Source organism: Octopus sinensis, linkage group LG8 (assembly GCF_006345805.1).
Source record: "Octopus sinensis linkage group LG8, ASM634580v1, whole genome shotgun sequence".
In the NCBI taxonomy this organism is placed as follows: Eukaryota; Metazoa; Mollusca; class Cephalopoda; order Octopoda; family Octopodidae; genus Octopus; species Octopus sinensis.
The window spans coordinates 31649805-31673146 of record NC_043004.1 but is presented as its reverse complement, the minus strand read 5'-3'; the positions used below and the strand labels follow the sequence as shown (position 1 = coordinate 31673146).

The 23342-nt window shown below is 39.4% G+C and overlaps 1 protein-coding gene across 6 annotated transcripts in view; it reads left to right on the top strand.

Annotated features, from left to right (window-relative positions):
* The window catches only part of LOC115215202 (sulfotransferase 6B1), a 35648-nt gene extending 13993 nt beyond the window's left edge, over positions 1–21655 (top strand). For all 6 annotated transcript variants that reach the window (XM_029784396.2, XM_036505315.1, XM_029784398.2 and 3 more), the window contains exons 4-6: positions 15981–16084; positions 16253–16418; positions 21174–21655. In XM_029784396.2, coding sequence (XP_029640256.1) covers positions 15981–16084; positions 16253–16418; positions 21174–21283 — 380 coding nt within the window. In that variant the 3' untranslated portion in view covers positions 21284–21655. The remainder of the gene's footprint in view (positions 1–15980; positions 16085–16252; positions 16419–21173) is intronic.
* Positions 21656–23342: the final 1687 nt, after the last annotated feature.

Here is a 23342-nt window from a genome sequence, read left to right as displayed (position 1 = left end):
TGTGTTTGCGTCCCTGTAACTTGGCTGTTCGGCAGATGAGACGGATAGAGTAAGCACCAAGCTTACAGGGAATAAATCTAGGTGTCAATTTCTTTGACTTAAGGGCTGTGCTCTAGCAAGGCCACTGTCAAATGATTGAAACAAGTAAAAGAATACCAGAGGAACGTTCCTTACCCCTAAACCAAAAAAGTTCTTTGAATATGTCCGATGTATTTTAAGGCTAAATAGTAATTCTGTTTCTGTCTGCATAACAGATATTTTGGTTGGATTATATAGTTAACAGTTTTACACTTCTTTCTATATTTTGTAACTGTCACATTATAGAAACATTTCTCATGGCACCAGCACACTATTTACAAGTGCTTATACTTTTTATATTTTCCGTGAATGTTTCACAGGTCCAGCTAGTATTTATAAATTTCGACTTGCACCAATATTCTTACGTAAATTGACTTGGGAATTCATCAATCCATGATGAATACATTTAATTATAAAAAACCAGGATCATGCAAGGGAGAGAACAATTAAAATATTTCTATCGCTTACCTCCCATGATCTGTATCTTGAAATCCTGTTCGGTCTCCTGTAGTTTTGTACATTCTCATCCAAGATGGAGATTAGTACCAACATTCCTTGATCATTCTTGAGAGATTTCTTTGGTAGCCTTGTTAATCCACAAATAAAGTGTGTGTGTGTATGAGTCTCCATGCATGCAACATTTCTTGCCAATAAAGAAAGAGCCAGTTTCAGACCTAGATCCAAGGCTCCTTCATTGGAATTTCAACATCAACAGGGTGTTTTTGTATGTATGTATGTATGGATGGATACATGGTGTTTTTGTATGTATGTATGTATGTATGGATGGATGGATGTAGGGATATATGGATGGAAGTATGTATGGATGTTTGGACGGATGCATGGATGGATGTTTAAATGGAGGGATGGATGTATAGATGTATGGTTGGATGCATGGATGAATGAATGGATGGATGTTTTGATGGATGGATGGATGTTTGGATGGATGGATGTTTGGATGGATTGATGGATTGATAGATGTTAGGATGGATTGATGGATGTTTGGCTGGAGAGATGTTTGTATGGATGGATTGATGGATGGATGGATGTTTGGAGGGATGGATGGATGTTTGGACGGATGGATGTTTGAATTGATGGATGTATGGATGGATGGATGTTTGGATGGATGGATGTTTGGATGGATTGATGGATGTTTGGATGGATGCTTGGAGGGATGAATGTTTGGATGGATGTATGGATGGATATTTGGATGGATGTTTGGGTGGATGGATGTTAGGATGGATGTTTGGATTGATGGATGGATGGAGGTTTGGATGGATGGATTGATGTTTGGATGTATGGATGGATTGATGGATGGATGGATGTTTGGATGGATGGATGTTTGTATGGATGGATGGATGTTTGGATTGATGGATGGATGGAGGTTTGGATGGATAGATGGATGTATGGATGGATGGATGGATGGATGGATGGAAGTTTGGATGGATGAATGGATGGATGGATTGAGGGATGGATGTTTGGATAGATGTTTGGATGGATGTATGTTTGTATTGATAGATGAATGTTTGGATTAATTGATGGATGGAAGTATGGATGGATGTTTGGATGGATTGATGGATGGATGGATGTTTGGTTGGATGGATGGATGGATGAATGAATGTTTCGATTGATGGAGTGATGGATGTTTGGATGGATGGATGGAGGGATGGAAGGATGATTGTATGGATGGATGGATGGATGGATGGAAATTTGGATGGATGTTTCGATGGATGGATGGATGTTTGGATTGGTGGATGGATAGTGGGTGTTTGGATGGGTGGATGGATGTCTGGACGGATGGATTTTTATATTGATAGATGGATGGGTGGATGTATGGATGGATGTTTGGATTGATGGATGGATGGAAGTTTGGATGGATGTTTGGATGGATGGATGGATGTTTGGATGGCTGTTTGGATGGATGGATGGATGGATAGATGGATGGATGAATGTTTTGATGGATGGATGGATGTTTGGATGGATGGATGGACGTTTGGATGGATGTTTCGATTGATGGATGGATAGTAGGTGTTTGGATGGGTGGATGGATGTTTGGATGGGTGGATGGTTGTTTGGATGGATTTATGGATAGATGGATGTTTGGACTGATAGATGGATGGATGTTTGGATGGATAGATGCTTGTATGGATGGAAGGATTGATGGATGTTTGGATGGAAGTTTGGATGGATGGATGTTTGTATGGATGGATGTATGGATGGATGTTTGTATTGATGGATGGATGGATGTTTGTATTGATGGATGGATGGATGTTTGAATGGATGGATGTTTGGATTGATAGATGGATGTTTGGATGGATAGATGCTTGTATAGATGGAAGGATTGATGGATGTTTGGATGGATGGATGGATGTATGGATGGATGTTTGCATGGAAGGATGTTTGTATAGATGGATGGATGGATGGATGTTTGAATGGATGGATATTTGGATGGAAGGATTGATGGATGGATGGATGTTTGGATTGACGGATGGATGGAGGTTTGGATTGATGGATGGATGTGTGGATCGATGTGTGGATGGAAGTTTGGATGGATTGATGGATGGGTGGATGGATGGATGGATGGACGTTTTGATGGATGGATGGATGTTTGTATGGATGGATGGATGTTTGGATAGATGTTTCGATTGATGGATGGATAGTGGGTGTTTGGATGGGTGGATGGATGTTTGGATGGATTTATGGATGGATGGATGTTTGGACAGATGGATGTTTGGATTGATAGATGGATGTTTGGATGGATAGATGCTTGTATGGATGGAAGGATTGATGGATGTTTGGTTGGAAGTTTGGATGGATGGATGTTTGTATGGATGGATGGATGTATGGATGGATGTTTGGATGGATGGATGTTTGGATGGATGGATGTTTGAATGGATGGATGGACGGATTGATGGATGGATGTTTGGATTGATGGATGGATGGAGGTTTGGATTGATGGATGTATGGATCGATATATGGATGGATGGAAGTTTGGAGGGATTGATGGATGGGTTGATGGATGGGTGGATGGATGGGTGGCTGTTTCGATGGATGGATGGATGTTTGGATGGATGGATGGATGTTTGGATAGATGTTTGGATGGATGGATGTTTGTATTGATGGATGGACGTTTGGATGGATGGATGGAAGTTTGGATGTATGGATGGATGGATGGATGGATGTTTGGATGGATGGATGGATGTTTGGATGGATGGACGGATGGATGGACGGATGTTTGGATTGATGGATGGATGGAGGTTTGGATGGATGGATGGATGGATGGATTGATGTTTGGATGGATGCATTGAGGGATGGATGTATGTTTGTATTGATAGATGAATGTTTGGATTGATGGTTGTATGGATGGATGTTTGGATTTATTGATGGATGGATGTTTGGATGGATTGATGGATGGATGGATGTTTGGTTGGATGGATGGATGGATGGATGAATGTTTCGATTGATGGAGTGATGGATGTTTGGATGGATGGAGGGATGTTTGTATGGATGGATGGAAATTTGGATGCATGTTTCGATGGATGGAAATTTGGATGCATGTTTCGATGGATGGATGGATGTTTGGATTGATGGATGGATAGTGGGTGTTTGGATGGGTGGATGGCTGTTTGGAGAGATGGATTTTTATATTGATAGATGGATGGGTGGATGTATGGATGGATGTTTGGATTGAGGGATGGATGGAAGTTTGGATGGATGTTTGGATGGATGGATGGATGAATGTTTTGATGGATGGATGGATGTTTGGATGGATGGATGGACGTTTGGATGGATGTTTCGATTGATGGATGGATAGTGGGTGTTTGGATGGGTGGATTGATGTTTGATGGATTTATAGATGGATGGATGTTTGGATGGATGGATGTTTGGATTGATAGATGGATGTTTGGATGGATAGATGCTTGTATGGATGGAAGGATTGATGGATGTTTCGATGGAAGTTTGGATGGATGGATGTTTGTATGGATGGATGTTTGGATATATGGATTGATGGATGGATGTTTGGATTGATGGATGGATGGATGTATGGATCTATGTTTGGATGGATGGATGGAAGTTTGGATGGATTGATGGATGGATGGGTGGATGGATGGACAGATGGATGGACAGATGGATGGATGTTTCGATGGATGGATGGATGGATGTTTGGATGTTTGGATGGATGGATGGATGGATGTATGGATGGATGTTTAGATGGATGGATGTTTGTATAGATGGATGGATTGTTTGGATATATGGATTGATGGATGGATGGATGTTTGGATTGATGGATGGATGGATGTATGGATCTATGTTTGGATGGATGGGTGGAAGTTGGATGGATTGATGGATGGGTGGATGGATGGATGGATGTTTCGATGGATGGATGGATGTTTGGATGGATGGATGTTTGGATGGATGGATTTTTTGGATAGATGTTTCGATTAATGGATGGATGGTGGGTGTTTGGATTGGTGGATGGATGTTTGGATGGATTTATGGATGGATGGATGTTTGGATGGATGGATGTTTGGATTGATAGATGGATGTTTGGATGGATGGATGTTTGGATGGATAGATGCTTGTATGGATGGAAGGATTGATGGATGTCTGGATGGATGTTTGGATGGATGGATGTTTGTATTGATGGATGGATGGATGTTTGAATGGATGGATGTTTGGATGGAAAGATGGATGGATGCTTGGATGGATGGATGGATGTTTTGGATTGATGGATGGATGGATGTATGGATCTATGTTTGGATGGATGGCTGGAAGTTTGGATGGATTGATGGATGGGTGGATGGATGGATGGATGTTTCGATGGATGGATGGATGTTTGGATGGATGGATGTTTGGATGGATGGATGTTTGGATGGATGGATTTTTTGGATAGATGTTTCGATTAATGGATGGATGGTGGGTGTTTGGATTGGTGGATGGATGTTTGGATGAATTTATGGATGGATGGATGTTTGGATGGATAGATGTTTGGATTGATAGATGGATGTATGGATGTTTGGATGGATGGATGTTTGGATGGATAGATGCTTGTATGGATGGAAGGATTGATGGATGTCTGGATGGATGTTTGGATGGATGGATGTTTGTATTGATGGATGGATGGATGGATGTTTGAATGGATGGATGTTTGGATGGAAAGATGGATGGATGCTTGGATGGATGGATGGACGGATGGGAGGGCGGATGGATGGATGATTGGATGGATGTATGGATGGATAGATGTTTGGATGGATGGATGAATGGATCGATGGATGGATGGATGTTTGTATTGATGGATGGACGAATGGATGGATGGAAGAGAGGATTGATGGATGTTTGGATGATGCATGTTTGGATGGATGGAAGGATCTATGTATGTATAGATGGAAGTATGTATGCATGTATGTATGGCTGGCTGGCAGGATGGATGTATGTATATATGGATGTATGTATCTATGTATGTATGTATGTTTGGATGTGTTGATGGATGGATGGATGTAGGGAATGTATGGATGTTTGGATAAATGCATGGAAAGATGTTTGAATGGGTGGATGGATGGATGGATGGATGTTTAGATGGTTGGATAGATGGATGTATGGATTGATATTTAGATGGATGGATGGTTGGATGCATGGATGGATGTTTCGTTGGATGGATGAATGGATAGATGGATGTTTGGATGGATGTTTGGGTGGATGGATGTTTGGATAGATGGATTGATGGATATAGGATGGATGGATGGATATTTGGATGCATTGATGGATAGATGGGTGGATGTTTTGATGGATGGATGTTCGGATGGATGTTTGGCAGGATGGATGGATTGATGTTTGGATGGATCGATCGATCGATAGATCGATGGAGGTCTGGATCGATGGCTGACTGGTTGGATGGATCGATGGATGGATGTTTGGATGGATGGACCGATGGATGGACGGATGGATGTTTGGATCTGTGTTAGGATGGATGGATGTTTGGATGGATGCATGGATGGATGCATGGATGGATGTTTGGATGGATGGATGGATGTTTGGATTGATAGATGCATGCTTGTATGTTTGGATGGATCGATGTTTGGATGGATGGACGGATGGATTTTTGGATGTGTGTTAGGATGGATGGATGTTTGGATTGATGGATGGATGGTTGGATGGATCGATGTATGGATGCATGGATTGATGGATGGATTGTAGGTTGGATGTTTGGATGGATGAAATGATGGATTGATGGATGTTTGGATGTATGGATGTATGGATGCATGCATGTAGTATTGATGTATGTATGTTTGCATGTATGAGTGTTTGTGTGTATGCATGTATGTATGTATGGATGTATGTATGGATTGATGGATGGATGTAGGATGTATGGATTGAAGTATGTATGCATGTTTGGATGGATGCATTTATGGATGTATGGATGGATGGATGTTTGGATTGATGGACGTATGGATGTGTTCATGGATATTTGGATGGATGTGTGGACGGATGAATGGATGGATGGATGTTTGGAAGGATTGAGGTATGGATGGATGGATGTTTGTATGGATGGATGGATCGATGGATGTTTGGATTGACGTTCGGATGGATGGATGGATATATGGACGGATGGATTGATGGATGGATGGATGCATGGATGGTTGTTTGGATGGATGTTTGGATGGATTGCTGGATGGATGTTTGGAAGGATGGATGGATGGATGTTTGTATGGATGGATGCATGGATGGATGTTTTGATGGATGGATGGATAGAGGTTCGGATTGATGGCTGGTTGGCTGGCTTGCTGGCTGGATGTTTGGATGGATGGATGGATTGATGTTTGGATGGATGGATGTATGGATGGATGAATGGTTGGATGCTTGGATGGGTGGATGTTTTGATAGATGGATGTTTGGATGGATAGATGGATGGATGTTTGAATTGATCGATGGATGCATGTTTGGATGGATGGAAGGATGGATGGACTTATGGATGGATGCATGGATGTATGGATGTATGATTCTATGTTTGTATGTATGTAAGTATGTATGTACATATGGACGTATGTATATATGATTGGATTGATGGATGGATGTAGGGATGTATGGATTGATGTATGTATGGATGTTTGGATGGATGGATGTACAGATGTTTGGATTGCTGGATAGATGGATCTATGAATGTATTGATGGATATTTGGATGGATGGATGGATGTTTTGATGGATGAATGGAATCATGGATGGATTGATGTTTGGTGTATGTGAAAGGTTGGATGGATGTTTGGATGGATTGCGGGATGGATGGGTGTTTTGATGGATGGATGGATTGATGGATGTTTGTATGGCTGAATGGATTTTTTGGATGGATGGATGTTTGTATGGATTGATGGATGAATGGATGTGTTGATGGATGGATGGATCGATGTTTTGATGGATGCATATTTGGATGTGTGGACAGATGAATGGATGTTTGGATTGATGGATGGCTGGATGTTTGTACGGATGTTTGGATGGTTGGATGGATCGCTGTATGAATGTATGGATGGTTGGATTTATGCATGGATGGATGGATGGATTGATGGATGAATGTATGGATTTTTGGATGGATTGATAAATGGATGGATGGATGGTTGTTTGTGTGGATGGATGTTTGGATTGATGGCTGGCTGGCTGGATGGACAGATGGATGGATGTAGGGATGGATGTTTGGATGGAATGATGGATGGATAGATGTTTTGATTGATTGATGGATAGATGTTTGGATGGGTTGAAGGATGGATGGATGTATGGATTGAGGCATGTAGGTATGGATGTATGTATGTATGGATGTATGAATGTATGTGTATATGCATGTAAGTATGTATATGTGTATGGATATATGTATATACGTATGGATGGATGTAGGATGTATGGATTGAAGTATGTATGGATGTTTGGATGGATGCACTGATGGATGTATTGATGGATATTGGATGGATGTTTGGATGGATTGATGTTTGGATGGATAAATGGATGGATGGATGGATGGATATATGGATGGCTGGATGCATTGATGGATGTATGGATGGATGGATGGATGGATGTATGGATGGTTGTTTGCATGGATGGATGTTTTGATGGATGGATTGATGGATGGAGGATTGGATTGCTGGCTGGCTGGCTAGAAGGATGGATGTTTGCATGGATGGATGTATGGATAGATGGATGGATGAATGGTTGGATGCATGGATGGATGGATGGATGTTTGGTTGGTTGGATGGATGGCTGTTTGGATTGATGGATGGCTGGCTGGATGGATGGATGTTTGGATGGATGGATGTTTGGATGCATGGATGTATGGATGTTTGGATGGATGTATGTATGTTTGGATGGATGGGTGTATGGATGGATGGATGGATGTTTGGATGGAAGAATGTTTGGATGGATGGATGGATGAATGGTTGGATGCATGGATGGATGGATGGGTGGATGTTTGGATGGAAGGATGTTTGGATGGATGGATGAATGGTTGGATGCATGGATAGATGGGTGGATGATTGGCTGTTTGGATGGATAAATGTATGGATGGATGCATGTACATATGGATGTATGCATGTATGAATGTATGTATGTATGTATGTAAGTATTTATGTATATATCGATGTATGCATATATGTATGGATTGATGGATGGATGTAGGGATGTATGGATTGATGTATGTATGGATGTTTGGAGTGATGTATGGATGTAAAGATGTTTGGATGTATTGATGGATATTAGGATGGATGTTCGGATGGATGGATGGTTTGATGCATGGATGGGTGGATGTTTTGACGGATGAATGAATGGATATTTTGATGGATGGATTGATGGATGGATGGATGTTTGGATTTATTGAGGGATGGATGGATGTTTGTATGGATGGATTGATGGATGGATGGATGGATGTTTGTATGGATTGATGGATTGATGTATGTTTTGATGGATGGATGGATTTTTGGATATATGTTTGGATGGATTGATGGATATATGGATGGATGTTGGGATGCATGGATGGATGGATGGATGGTTGGCTGGATGTTTGGATGGATTGCTGATGGATGTTTGGATCGATATATGTTTGGATGGATTGATGTTTGTATGGATGGATGCATGGATGGATGTTTTTTATGGATGGATGGATGGATCGATGGATGTTTGGATGGATGGATGTTTGGGTGGATGTTTGGATCAATGAATGGATGTATGGATGGATGAATGGTTGGATGCATTGATGGATGGATGGATGTTTGGATGGATAGATGGATGGATGTTTGGATGGATGGATGGAGTTTTGGATTGATGGCTGGCTTGATGGATGTTTGGGTTGTTGGATGGATCGATGTATTGATGGATGGATGTTGGATGCATGGATGGATTGTTGGATGGATGGATGTTGGATGGATGGATGCTTGGATACATTGATAATTGGATGGATGTTTGGATGGATGGATGGACGGATGGATTTTTGGATTGATGGATTGATTGATAGATGGATGGATGGATGTTTGGATTGATTGCTGGATGGATTGATGTTTGGAAGGATGGATGTTTGTATGGAATGATGCATTGATGGATGTTTTGATGGATGGATGGATGTAGGTTTGGATTGATGGCTTGCTGGATGGATGGATGTTTGGATGGATTGATGGATGGATGTATTGATGGATGTTTGGATGGATGGATGTTTGGGTGGATTGAGGGACGGATTGGTGTTTTGATGGATGTTTGGATGCATGGATGGATGGATGTTTGAATGGATGGATGGATGGATGGATGGAAGGGAGAATGGATGTATGTTTGGATTGATGGAAGGATGGATGGATGGACGTTTGGATGGATCGATAGTTGGATGGATGTTTGGATTGATGTATGGATGGATGGATGGATATTTGGATGGATGGACTTTTCGATGAATGGATGGATGGATGGAATGATGAATGGATGTTTGGATGGATGGCTGAATGGTAGAGAGGATGGATGGATGGTTGGATTTATTTATTTATTTATTTTGGATGGTTGGATTTTTTTCAGAAGCGTAATGTCTCAAGATTGGTGATTCGACATTGTGTTACATCTTCTGGTTTTCCAATAATTACAGGCATAGGTCTGAATTTGTAATCTTGGTAGAGTAACTGCAGATTTCTCAATAGTTCAGAGCAGGTATTCTCATTTTCACTGATCTTTAGCCTTATGTTAACAACCGCTGCGTAGCTGATTTCTGTGCATAGTTTCTTTTCTCTGTCCCAAATCATTATATCAGGTCTAAATGTTTTCATTTTATTGAGGATTTCAGTGGGACATTCCAACAGTACTCCTTTTTATTATGATTGTCTATGGCTTCTATCATACTATGTGTTCTTATCTCTTTATCTTCAGGATTATCCTTTCGACGGATTTCATTATATAGTGTCCTAACTACAACGTCATGTCTCATTGATAGATAATATTATGATGACATTTTCAGACAACTGCTTATGATGTGCGTGATATGTTTGGTCTTAACTCCACAAAGTCTTCATCGGTTGTCATATTTTACAGCTTTTCCTGCATCTCTGTCCCTTTTGTGATCAGGTATTTGTTAATATTTCCTGATCCTGCATTGCAAATGCATACCCTGCAAAGTGGGAGGTAGTAATCTGGTTGTTGGTCTATGATTGACTGCTTTGATGATCAATGTTACTATCATCTATGAGCTTTCTGCTAACATATCCATGCATGGCCTTCTGTTCATATATTGTTTTCCGATCTTAATTTTATGTCTTGTAAAGTAACTGGCAGTTCACAAATGACATTACACAAAACATTTTTAATTTCATTTTCTTCTCACAAAGCAGTAATCATGGTATCTTCCAATGGTTCAGCCTTTTTTAAAATCAGTCTTGGTAGACAATCAGCATGTCCTAATCTTTTGGATGGTATATACTCCATCTTGAAATCATAGTTTAATAATATTGTACCCCAGCATTGATAGTATGGATAGGAGTTCCTTTTTTCAACCTAAATATTTTTTTTTCTCTAGTTTCAGCTCAGCGTTGCAGCGATGCTGATGCTGGGCGATGATCAGTCTGTAGGTGAAAACTTCTACTGTGTAAAAAGCTGCTAAATTTTTGTTTTGACAAAAATAATCGCTAGAGCTTCTATTTCAATGTGACTATAATTTTTCTTTGCTGATATCAGAGAACATGAGGCATGAACCACTGCCTTCATGTTACCATCTTTGTAGCATTACTGTTCTTATACCATACTCAGAAGCATCTGAAGCTACAACAATCTCTGCTGCAGGATTGAAGTGTGCTAACAACAAATCAGATATTAATATTTTTTTTTATTTCATCAAATGCTTTTTGACAATTTTCCAACCAATTTCGGTTCATATCTTTTTTCAGCAGATTATTCAGTGGAACCCTCACCTAATGTATATTTGGAATATAATTTTGGGTATGATTTACCAATCCTAAAAATGCTTGTAAGGTCACTATACTTGTTGGAGAGGGTATATTTTTATTGTGTCTGCCCTTGATGGGTCTGCTCAACGTCCATTTCTGTCAATGATTTGTCCTAAATATCTTTTTTTTCCTGTGGGAAAAATCCCCCCTAAAGTAAAACCATAATCTCTAATTTTTTCAAATGCATATTTTACATGCTTTCCATGTTGTTCCCTAGATTCACTTTTAATGAGTTTATCATTCAGATATGGAATTGTGAATTCACAGTCCACCAACACAGCATCCATAATCTGTTGAAAAATTACCAGTTTGACTTTTAAGCCAAATGGTAACCTGTTGTATTTATACTGTTCTTTACGTGTGTCAATTGTTAGGTATTTAGAGCATTCATCATCTACTCTAATGTGTAGGGACGCATCAGAGCGATCCAATTTAGAAAATATGTTGTCACTGTTTAATTTTGCAAAAATATCCTCTGGTGTAGTAGTGGATAGTGGCATGTTTTAAGACATTTGTTTAAACCAATGTAAAAATCAGTGCACAGTCTGATTTTAATATTATTTTTCTTAATGTACATAGTTGGTGCTGATCATTGACTATATTCCACTCTCAGGATAATTCCAATTTTTTCTAGCCTCTCTAACTCCAAGTTTATCTGTTTTAATACTGTGAACGGTATCGTTCATTTTTGTTGCAATACTGGTATGGCGTTTTATTTGAAACTGTGCTTTTTGGTACTCAGGCCTAATTTATCAGCAGAACTTCTGGAAAAATATGTTAAAATTTGTTTTTCAATTCGTATGACAACTTATTTGTGCTGGAGGAAAAAACATTCACATTTTTACAGAAAAGATTTATGGGAAGGTCCCATAAGTTAAATAATTCCATCCAGTCAGTTCCGAATAAATTTCTGGTATTATTTAACACAAAAACTTTAGCTTGTAAGTTTTTTTCACGAAATGTAATATTACTTATCAGTTCACCCTTAAAATATAATTTTTTTTCTTGAAGCACTATAGGTAATTTTCAAAGTTTTATTTAATTTAGGTCTCTTGATTTTTTTCCATGTACCTGTAATGATTAATGACATGTCACTGTCTGTATCCAATTGTAACTTTGTTTGTGTCATTAATTTTTACATACACAAATTTCCTTTGAGGCTTGTTCATATTTTTTTGTCACTGATAATCCTTTTATGCAAATTTTTTTGTTGAATTGTTTTTTATATTCTGTCCTACAGTGTGACTTTTTATGGCCTATTTTACCACACTTGTAGTATTTTATATTTTTAAACGGACAGTTATTTTTAAAATGTAGATCACTGCACCCATAACATGGATTCAGTCTTGATATTTTTTTCTCTATTTTCTTATTTGTTACCAGTCAACATGCATGAATCTGAGAACAATCTTTTTCTTCAATTTTATTCGAGTCATGTCTTAGATTAATAATCCTTTGTCTATTTTTCTGAAAAGTTAAATTTTGGTCCTGTTCTAATTTTGTTGATATCCAGGAACGTATATCTGTATCTTTGTCTGCAGCAAGCCCTTGAACAAAAATTAAAGACTGGAACATGTCCAGGGTTAATTCAGTTTGAATTTCTCACACTCTCTGTTAACCACTCTGGCATAGATGACAAAATCTTCATCATCTTTTTTGACCAAATTTAAACATTGCCTGCAAATATTGAACAGGGAACTTCTTTCACTGAGAATTTTCGATAAAATATTAATCGTTTCATCAAATCAAATTTCACCTGGTTTCTTTGGCAGAATATAGTTTGTATATTTTTTGTGTTTGGCAGGGGATAACTTTCTTGAAAGTAGTCATACTTTTTTTCTCATCAGACCAACTTTTACACTCTTCTTTGAAGATTTCCTCGCATCTATGAAAATATGCAGAGATGGTGATACCTTCTTCTGGGTTGTATTTGAATTCTCCAATTGAGTTTGCTACTCTGTCTGGCGAGTACGAACCTGAAGTATTTTCAGACTTCTTCAACATTAATTCCAGCAACTGTTGGTTATGTTGTTGTTGTTGCTGTTGTAGTTACTGCTGTTACTGGTCTTTGGTGTTGCTGCTGCTGTAACTGCAGTTGTTGCTGCTGTTGCTGTTGTAACTGCACCATGGAAGCCAATAAACTCTCTATGTTAAATGATTTTTTCTTTTATTGTACCAAAAAAAAAAGTTTAAATGTCCAATGCAAGCTTCAAACATCTCATCATCACTTTTATATCCTTGTATTGGATTTATTCTGTAACGAAATGGGAGGAAGAAAGTATATACACAACACACCACTGTTACTATTACAAGAGACTCAATGGTCTATATCAATAGCTCACAGTGAACTGCTACCAATCTGAACTCCCAATTGCTCACAGTTCTTTACTTTATAATAATGAGTCAGTCCACCATTTAGTCACTTGGGGGGTGGTCTGAATCTTTCCACAACAGTAGCCATTGTTGTGTGGACTTGAACTGATACTGAGAAGTATAAATTTGAGTAGCAGTTGGTTTTCCCAGAACTGAAATCACTGGTGAGTGAGCAGAATCAAAGCCTAAACAAAGCTAGTGTCTTTCAAAGAAAAGGCACCATAAATGAAATTGTTAATGACAATCTCATCTGGTATCTGTCCAAAAAAAAGGAGCTTGTTTGCAAAACAATCTCCTGGATCCATGTTATTTTTGTTGGTTATCTAGCCACTGATATAAGGCAAATTCTCAATGTTTATCAAATTTGACTGGGTTGGTTGCATGGTGATGTCCTCAATCTTCGACAGCATCCTGTTTATTGTTATTGACATTTTTACATGTGAATACTGTGATTCCTACATTATTTACATAATGTACATAATTCCTCATCTCTTAAATATAGCACTGTACAGTGATTCCTGTTTGATTCTGAAGTAGTGAGTTATTGTCTGGGCTGCTGGCAGACATTCTTGCTATGTATGTATGCAGATACATACATATATATGATCACACACACACACACATACAGCATCATCTTCACTATCATTTTATGTCCATTTTCCATACTGGCATGGGTTGCACAAGAGCTGGCAAGCCAGAGGACTGTGCCAAGTTCTATTGTTTGCTTTGGCAGTGTTTCTAGGGTTGGATGCTCTTTCTAATGCCAAGCACTTTATAGAGTGCACTAGTGCTTTTTGCACTATATATACATATATATATATATTTTTTTTTTTCTCTCACGGTTTTTTTTTTTTTTGTTCTCTTTCTATTTTTGTCCACTCAATCCTTTTCTGTTAAAGAACATAGGCTTGAAATGGCAAAGACTTTTCTATTCTTCCCGAGTGTTAAACTAATACAACTGCTTGTTGTTCTCTCATCCTAGCTTCCTCTTTTTAAATTTGAAGTATGTATGTAGATATATATATATTTGTGTATATATATATATATATATATATATATATATATATATAAACCATAAAAAGTCAGGAGGTATGAGAGAAGTTGAATTGTTGGTATAACTGGGATATTGTGGTGAGCTGATAGAACTGTATGTGAAGCATGCATATTTATGCAAATATGTAAACAGAACTTATTTGACACTGAAATTATTACTACATAAAAAAGTCTGTGAAATGGTTGCAATCCTAAAGATGTCAAGTGGTTAAATAAATATATTCACCTTTTATACCTCCTGACTATGTATGCCTTATATACTTCTCATGAAATAATTTTATCAATTGGATCTTCTGGGTTTCAGCTGTATGGTTACTCTGCAATACACTTCTCTGTATTATATTACTATGTAGTCAGTTAGCCAAATCCATTAGAGGAGCTCTCTGTGATAGCCACATGATTCTCTGAATCTATATCTTAGACTTCAATATTAAACCTTAAACACTTGTTTTTCTTTATATTCACCAGTTCCCCATGTCTTACTTTCCCATACACTCATGCAACCTCTAACCACCCACCCTTTCAGTTCTTCTGTCCTCTCTTCTATTCACCTCATACTTTGGGGAACACTCAGACACCTCATCACTACTATCTTTTCATCTGTTTTCAGCTCCACCCCAATCTCCTCTACCCATTCTTGTAAAATATGAGCACCCACCAAGTAGCTTCTCTATAACAAAATACCTTTTCTGCTTTGGCTCCCTTTTCTCATACTTTGACTTTTCATCTCCTTCCCTTAAGCTACTCCACTTTGGGCTCATTGCATGGTGACTTCACATGTGCTGGTGGCATGAAAGAAGCACCTAGTATAAGCTGTAAAACGGTTGGTATTAGGAAGGGCATTGAGCTGTAGAAATCATGCCAAAGCAGACACTGAAGCATGATGCTGTTCTTGAACCCATTCTATCAAAATCAAACTGTCCAGTGCATGCCAGCATGGAACTTGGATATCAAATGATACCACTGATGGTGGCAGCAGCAGCACAATGAAATGTCATTCATCTTATCAGTAAAGCGATGTTGTTTTGTTTCAGTGAATTATGGTAGCTGGTTTGAATATACGCAACAGTGGGAGAAAGATATCAAAGACCATCCTGAACTACCCATTTTGATAGTTAAATATGAAGATCTTAAAAAGGTGAAATATCTTTTGTCTACTCAAACATGAAATTTATTTTTGTTTTTTGTAATCTTTTATAAGGCATTTTTGTATTTCTACAAGTTATATGATAAAACTGTGCTAAAATTTTTATTTTATTGATATTTGTGTGTTTGTGTAATTGTTTTTTTTTCAAATTTTCTTTAGGATCCAGTGAGCAATGTGGCTAAAGTGGCTGAATTTTTAGGCCTTCCTAAAAATGACCAACTTTTTGAAGATATTGCTGACAAATGTTCTTTTGCTAAAATGAAGGCAGTAAAACCTCTTCTACCTGAATTTTTTCGAACTCCTGGTGAATCATTGTTTCGAAAAGGTCCAATCTTTGATTTTTATTTTCACCATTTCTACAAATTATCATTGTCATTGCTTTTATTCAAATTGACTAGCTTGAATCAAATGAAATTTACTGCTGTAGATTCTCAATGGCCAGATTCCAATCTTGTTGCCAATTCACCCATTTCCATTCAAAGTAAACTTTACCATGGCCAGACATGTTTTCCATGGAAGATTGGAAACAAACATCACTTGTGTGTCAGTGACACTAATTTACATCCATCACATGATGTCAAGAAAAGGGTACTCGCAAACAGATGCACACACACACACACACACGCACACACACACACACACACACACACACACACACACAATGGTCCTCTTTCAGTCTCTAGCTATGATATCTACTCACAAGGCCTTGGTCGACCCACCAAGAAGACACCTGCCCAAAGTGCAGCACTGTAGGACTGAACTCAGAACCACATGGTTGAGAAGCAAGCTTCAACTAATTACAATGTGGATGATGAAGCCTTCTGGCTTCACAGACCCCAGTTGAACCGTCCAACCCATGCTAGCATGGAAAACGGACGCTAAACGATGATGATGATGATGATGATATATATATATATATATATATATATATATATATATCATCATTTTCCATCCTGGCATAAGTTGGACGGTTTGACCGGGCTGGCACACTGGAAGGCTGCACCAGACTCCAGTCTGATTTGGCATGGTTTCTATGGCTAGCTGCCCTTCCTAACACCAACCACTCCGAGAGTGTAATGGGTGCTTTTACGTGCACGGGCACAGGTGCTATTTGTGAGCCACTTTGTTTCCACGAGGCCCAACGTTTGAAAGGAACTCAACCACTCTGCCTCCCTGAGGCCCAACACTTAAAAGGTGTTCTTTATATGCCATCAGCATAGGTGCACTTGGCTTGATGGATCCTCTCAAGCTCAGCATATCACTGAAGGTCTCGGTCACTAGTCATTGCATCTGTGAAGTTCAAAGTTTGAAGATCATGCTTCACCACCTCATTCCATGACTTCCTGGGTCTACCTTTACCACAGGTTCCCTGCACAGTTAGAGATCAGCACTTCTCTACACAGCTGTCCTCTTCCATGTGCATCACATGACCATACCAGTGCAGTCTCTCTCTTGCACACAACATTTGATGCCATTTATGCCTAACTTTTCTCTCAAGATGCTTACACTCTGTTGTGTGTGCACATTGGCATTGCACACCCAGCGAAGCATACTGGCTTCACTTCTTTCAAGCCTACACATGTCCTTGGCTGTCACAGCCCATATTTCCCTGCCATGCAGCATGGCTGTTCGCACACAGGCATCAAACAATCTGCCTTTCACTCTGAGAGAGAACCCCTTTGTTGCCAGCAGGGGTAGGAGCTCTCTGAACTTTGCCCAGCCTAATCTTATTCTCACAACAATGCTCTCGGAGCATCCACCTCCACTACTCACTTGGTCACCTAGATATCAGAAGCTATCTACTATCTCTAGCTTGCCCCCACCCCCCGGCAGTTGACAGAGTCTATTTTCTGCACATTTTCAGCGTTTATTGTAACTGTGCATCTTCCACATAGAAAAGCTAGTTTCCCTGTTAACATTCCTCCAATATAGTGTCCAAAGTTTACACTGGGTGCATGATATAGAGTTTCCACCTACACCTTTTCTACAGATCGAGCAGAACCATCTACCTGAAGGGATTTGTGATTTGTCTGCCTTCCTACTTACTAAGACTTTTGTTTTTGCTAGGTTAACTCTAAGGCACTTTGATTCTAGACCTTGCTTCAATATAAGAGCAAGGCCATCTATAAGAGCAAGGCCATCAGCTTAGAGGAGCTCCCAAGGACAGCCTGTCTTGAATTCCTGTTATTGCCTGGAGGACTTTGATGAACAAGTGGGACCTGTGCACCAATCCTTGGTGAACCCCTACTTCTACCTGGAATTCTTTGCTGTACTCATTGGCAACCCTCACCTTACTGGTAGCATCCCTGAACATAGCTTGTACAGCTCTCACCAACTACTTGTCTATCCCTAGTTTCCACATTGAACACCAGATAAGGGATCGAGGGATCCAGTCAAACGCTTTCTCTAAGTCAACAAAGGCCAAGTACAGAGGTTTATCTTTGGCTATGTATTTCTCCTGCAGCTGCCTTACCATAAATCTAGCACCAGTGGTGCTTCTCCCTGGCACAAAACCAAACTGCATCTCATCTTAGCAGACTCTCTCTCTAATTAGTTTGGCTATGACCCTCTCCATGACTGTCATCACCTGATCCAACAGTTTGATACCCCTGTAGTTATTTCTATCTAAAGCATCACCTTTACCTTTGTAGCAGTTGACTATGGTGCTGCTACACCAGTCATTGGGTATGACTTCTTTGTGAACCACCTGATTTACAATATGGGTGACTAGACCATAACCCACATCACCAGATATTTTAAGCATCTCAGTGATTGAGGGCTGTTCCTGTCATCATATCCTTAATTGCTTTATCTACCATGGAACTGTCGATTTGGATAGCCAGTTCATCAATTGGGTCAACATTTGGCAGACTCTCCTCCTCCCAATCATTCTCTATGTTCAGCAGTCTTTCATGATGGCATTTCCAAGCCTCTTTCTTTGCAGAATTATTACATGCAAGTGCTCCATCATCCATACAGACACATTTCTCTCCTATGACATCATGATTTTCTCTCACACGCTGTCTTGCAATCTGAAACACTCCAGTTCTTTGATCCTCACATCATTGAACATAGGCAAACTTCTTCTTTTCTGCTTCTCCCTCGGTTAGATATATTTGTCTTCTAGCACCCCTTCTGGCAATCTAATACAGTTCCCTGCTACCTCCATTCTTCCAGGTCTGTTTTTTTGCTCTAATGGTCCTGTTTATCACGTCATTCCACCACTCTGTTACCCTAGATCTGGATGGGACTTTGCGCTAGCTACAGATTTGGTCTGTGGCACTCAGCAAGCTGTCCCTTGGGAATTTCCAGTTGCCCTCTATGTCATAAGTCTGTAGCTCCTCCTCCTTTTCATTGAATTTCTCAATTAGGATGTCCCTAAATCTCTGAGTATATGAAGGATCCATAAGCTTCCAAATCCTTTTTCCAGATTGGTTTACTTATTGGCATCCTTCTGGCTTGGAGTCTAAAGTCACTAATGAATAGTCTATGCTGGGGGTACATTCTTCAGCAGGGAGGAGCTTTGTATTTAGGAGCCACGATGTATCCCACTGTCTGGTGAGAATGTAATCTATCTGGCTAGCACAGACATCTGATTGGTAGGTTATCAGGTGGCTGTCTGGCTTCCTGAAGTTCGTGCTGCAGATCAAAAGGTTATTTGCATCACAGAACTCGAGTAGCCTTGTTCCCCCTTCGCCCTTCGTTTCGGGAGCCAAATCTATGGGCCCTATGCACACCATGGAAGATAACAGGCTGCTGTCTGACATGCCCATTGAAATCCCCAGCCACGAAGAGATCATTATTACTTGTCTTTGAGGTAGCCTGCAGAAGAATATCATAAAATTGGTCCTTATGTTCATTTGATAGGTCTGCCTGAGGGGCACAGGTAGAGATAATTGTCATTATACTGTTCTGTAAGACTAGCCTAAGCTCAAGCACTTTATCACCCATTCTGACTATCTCTATAACCTTATCCACTCATTTCTCTGCAAGAAGTATGCCCATGCCACCTACTCCATCACTGTTACCTTCCCAAAAGATTTTACACCTATCTGTCTTGCCTGTCAGGAAACTGGCTGAAGCTCCTCTCCACCTTACCTCTTGGATGCAACATGTATCAATATGCCTCTGTTCAAGCATCTCAACAATCTCACTAAACCTACCTTTCAATGTGCCTTCATTGATAGTGCCAGCTCTTAAAACTGGGAAAGGACATGGGAGGGAATATGGGAAGCATGTTATTCAGAACCTGAAAATAAGGTTTCCATAATCATTTGATAACAGACATGTCACATACGTTGTTCTCTTGCTTTAACCTATCATCATTCAAACTGGTTAATAATTGTTGCCCCTATTAATATTAATTAATTAACTCTGTTTGTTAATACATTTTCCTAAATCTTATCACTTCTAGTCTGGAGATGGTTATGTGTGCATGAAGGCCAGCCTTCCTTGTCCTCTTTAGCATAGGAAATGTATTATAACCTCAGTCTATATTAACTAAATCTCTCAGTAACAACAATTCAACATTAAAATGGTTAAATGACAGTCTAATAGAACTAACTAAACATTAGACCAGATACCTTGTGTTATTTGCTTCTGCTCTTTGCATTCTGAGTTCAAATCCCATAATAGCCTACCATCTTCCATCTCCCCCTTCTCCAAGTTTCAGAGGCCTTTAAAGCATCAAATGTTCTGCCTTCCCTCCTAGCTAGACTGAAACTGAATAGAAACCAGTTTGATGGATTGTACCTGTAATCCCATGGTACAGTTTTGTCACACACAATGTCACATTGATTCTGCCTGAGAATTACATTAATGGTACATGTGTCTGTGGAATACTCAGTCACTTATACATTAATTCAATAAGCAAGTAATTCACTTGATTGAACAATTGAATCCTTAGCATAAAAAAGCCAATGGAGAACCATCAATTCATCCAGCTGTTGTGTATTGACCACATTACAGTATTTAATGTTACTCTGGCAACTGATTTCATATTAGAGAAGGTATATAAAAGACAGTTTCTACTTATTATAGACATGAAATTCTTACAGCCAAAGTCTCTTCTATTTTACAGGTGTTGTTGGAGACTGGAAGAATTGGTTCACAGTTTCTCAAGAGGAAAGATTCCAAGTGGAATGTGACAAATTTGACAAGCAGTCTACGCTGTTTAGTACAACGTACTAAATATCACTTTAATGTTAGTATGACTTTCTCATAGACATTTTTATACCATATATCTACCATTTCAAATTAGTTCTAATTTTATATCATGGACAAATCTGGGGACTGAATTTAATTCCAAAGATTTTATTTTTGGTACAGCTTATATAGTTGGATGCCATTCCTGACACCAGCTACGTTACAGCTGGCAAAAATGAGTTGTACCTGTAGTTCAAAGGACCAGCCTTGTCACATCCTGTATCATGCTGAATCTTCCTTAAGGGCTCACATGCTGTGGAGTACTCAGCCACTTGCATGTTAATTTTATGAGTAGGCTGTTCCTTGGACTGGAACAGTTGCCATTATAACTGACAGTGCTATCTAAATCATGCGCACGCACGCACGCACACACACACACACACACACACACACACACACACACACACACACACACACACACACACACACACTGTTTTGATGGTTTGTAATTAATTTGTAATAAATAATGTAATTTTAGAATTGAAAAATAAACGAAGTTCAATGATTTATTGTTGAAATAATGTGATGTTTATTTTCTTTTCCTATTTGTGAACTTGAGTTTTGTTTCCTAACAAATTTTTTTGTCATTCTTTCTAATGTGATTAATTATAGATATGTAGTGACCTTACCTGTGTGTGTGTGTGTGTGTGTGTGTGCATGGAGGTATATGTGTATATGTGTGTATTACATATCATCATCATCATTTAACATCTGTTTTCCTTGCAAGCTTGGGTGGAATGGTTTGACTGGAGCTGGTAAGGCCAGGCACTGCACCAGGCTCCATTATCTGTTCTGACATGGTTTCTACAGCTGGATGCCCATCCTAATACCAACCACTCCACAGAGTGTACCAGGTACTTTTATGTGGCACCAGCACCAGTGCTTTTAATGTGGAACCAGTATGAGTGCTTTTTATGTGACACCAGCAACTGTATCGATTCTGTTGTGGTAGATGGATCTTCTCGAATACAGCAATGTACCAGATATCTCAGTCCTTTGTCATCTCCTTCATCAGGTTCTGTGTCTTGAGATTGGTCTTCAATACTTTGTCCCATGTTTTCCTGGGCATCTCTCTTCCACAAGTTTCATCCACTTAAAGTGATCAGCATTTCTGTTTGCAACTGTCTACATCCATATGCATCACATGACCAAACTAGTGCACTAGGATTAGATGCACACTGCATCTGCATCTAATCCTTCTTATTCCCAACTTTTCCCTCAAAACACTACCAGTTTTCCCTCAAAACACTACTAGCTTCATTCCTCTCTAGCCTTTACATGTCTTCTACATTCAGGACCCACATCTCACTACCATGTAACAATGCTGTTTGCATACTTGCATTATACAATCCTCCTTTCACTGAGAGAGAGAGAGAGACTTTTGGTTGCTAACTCTGATAAAAGTTCTCTGAATTTTCTCTATCCTTTTCTTATTCTAGTGATTACACTTTCTGTGCATCGTCCCCCACATCTAATTAGGTCTTCTAGGTAGCAGAAATTATTGACTACCTCTAAAGAACATCTAGGAAATTTGAGAAAATTGATTCCCTGAGTATCTGTAGTTTTTATGGATCCTGTGCATCTTCCACATACAAACACTACCTTCTCTGATAACCTTCCTATTATTCCACTGCACTTTGTGTGTGCCCATAGCTTGCACTGGGTACACTGTATGGAATTCCTGCCTACACCTTTTCTACATATCAAGCAGGGCCATTTACCTGATGGAGGAAGAGTCCTGTCCATTTTCTTGCTTTCCAGAACCTTAGTCTTTGTTAATTTAACCTTAAGGCCCTTTGATTCCAGATTTTGCTTTCACATTAGGAATTTCTTTTCTAGTTCTGTTACACAACCTGCTCAAGATCATCAGCAGCCAGTCTTAAATTCTTCTATTATGGCCTGAAGGACGATGACAAATAGGAGGGGACTGAGAACCAAACCCTGAGGAATACCTACCTGTACACTGTATTCGTCACTAATAGTTAACTCTCACCTTACTGTCAGAACCTTTGCACACGGCATGTACAGCTTTTACAAGCCACTT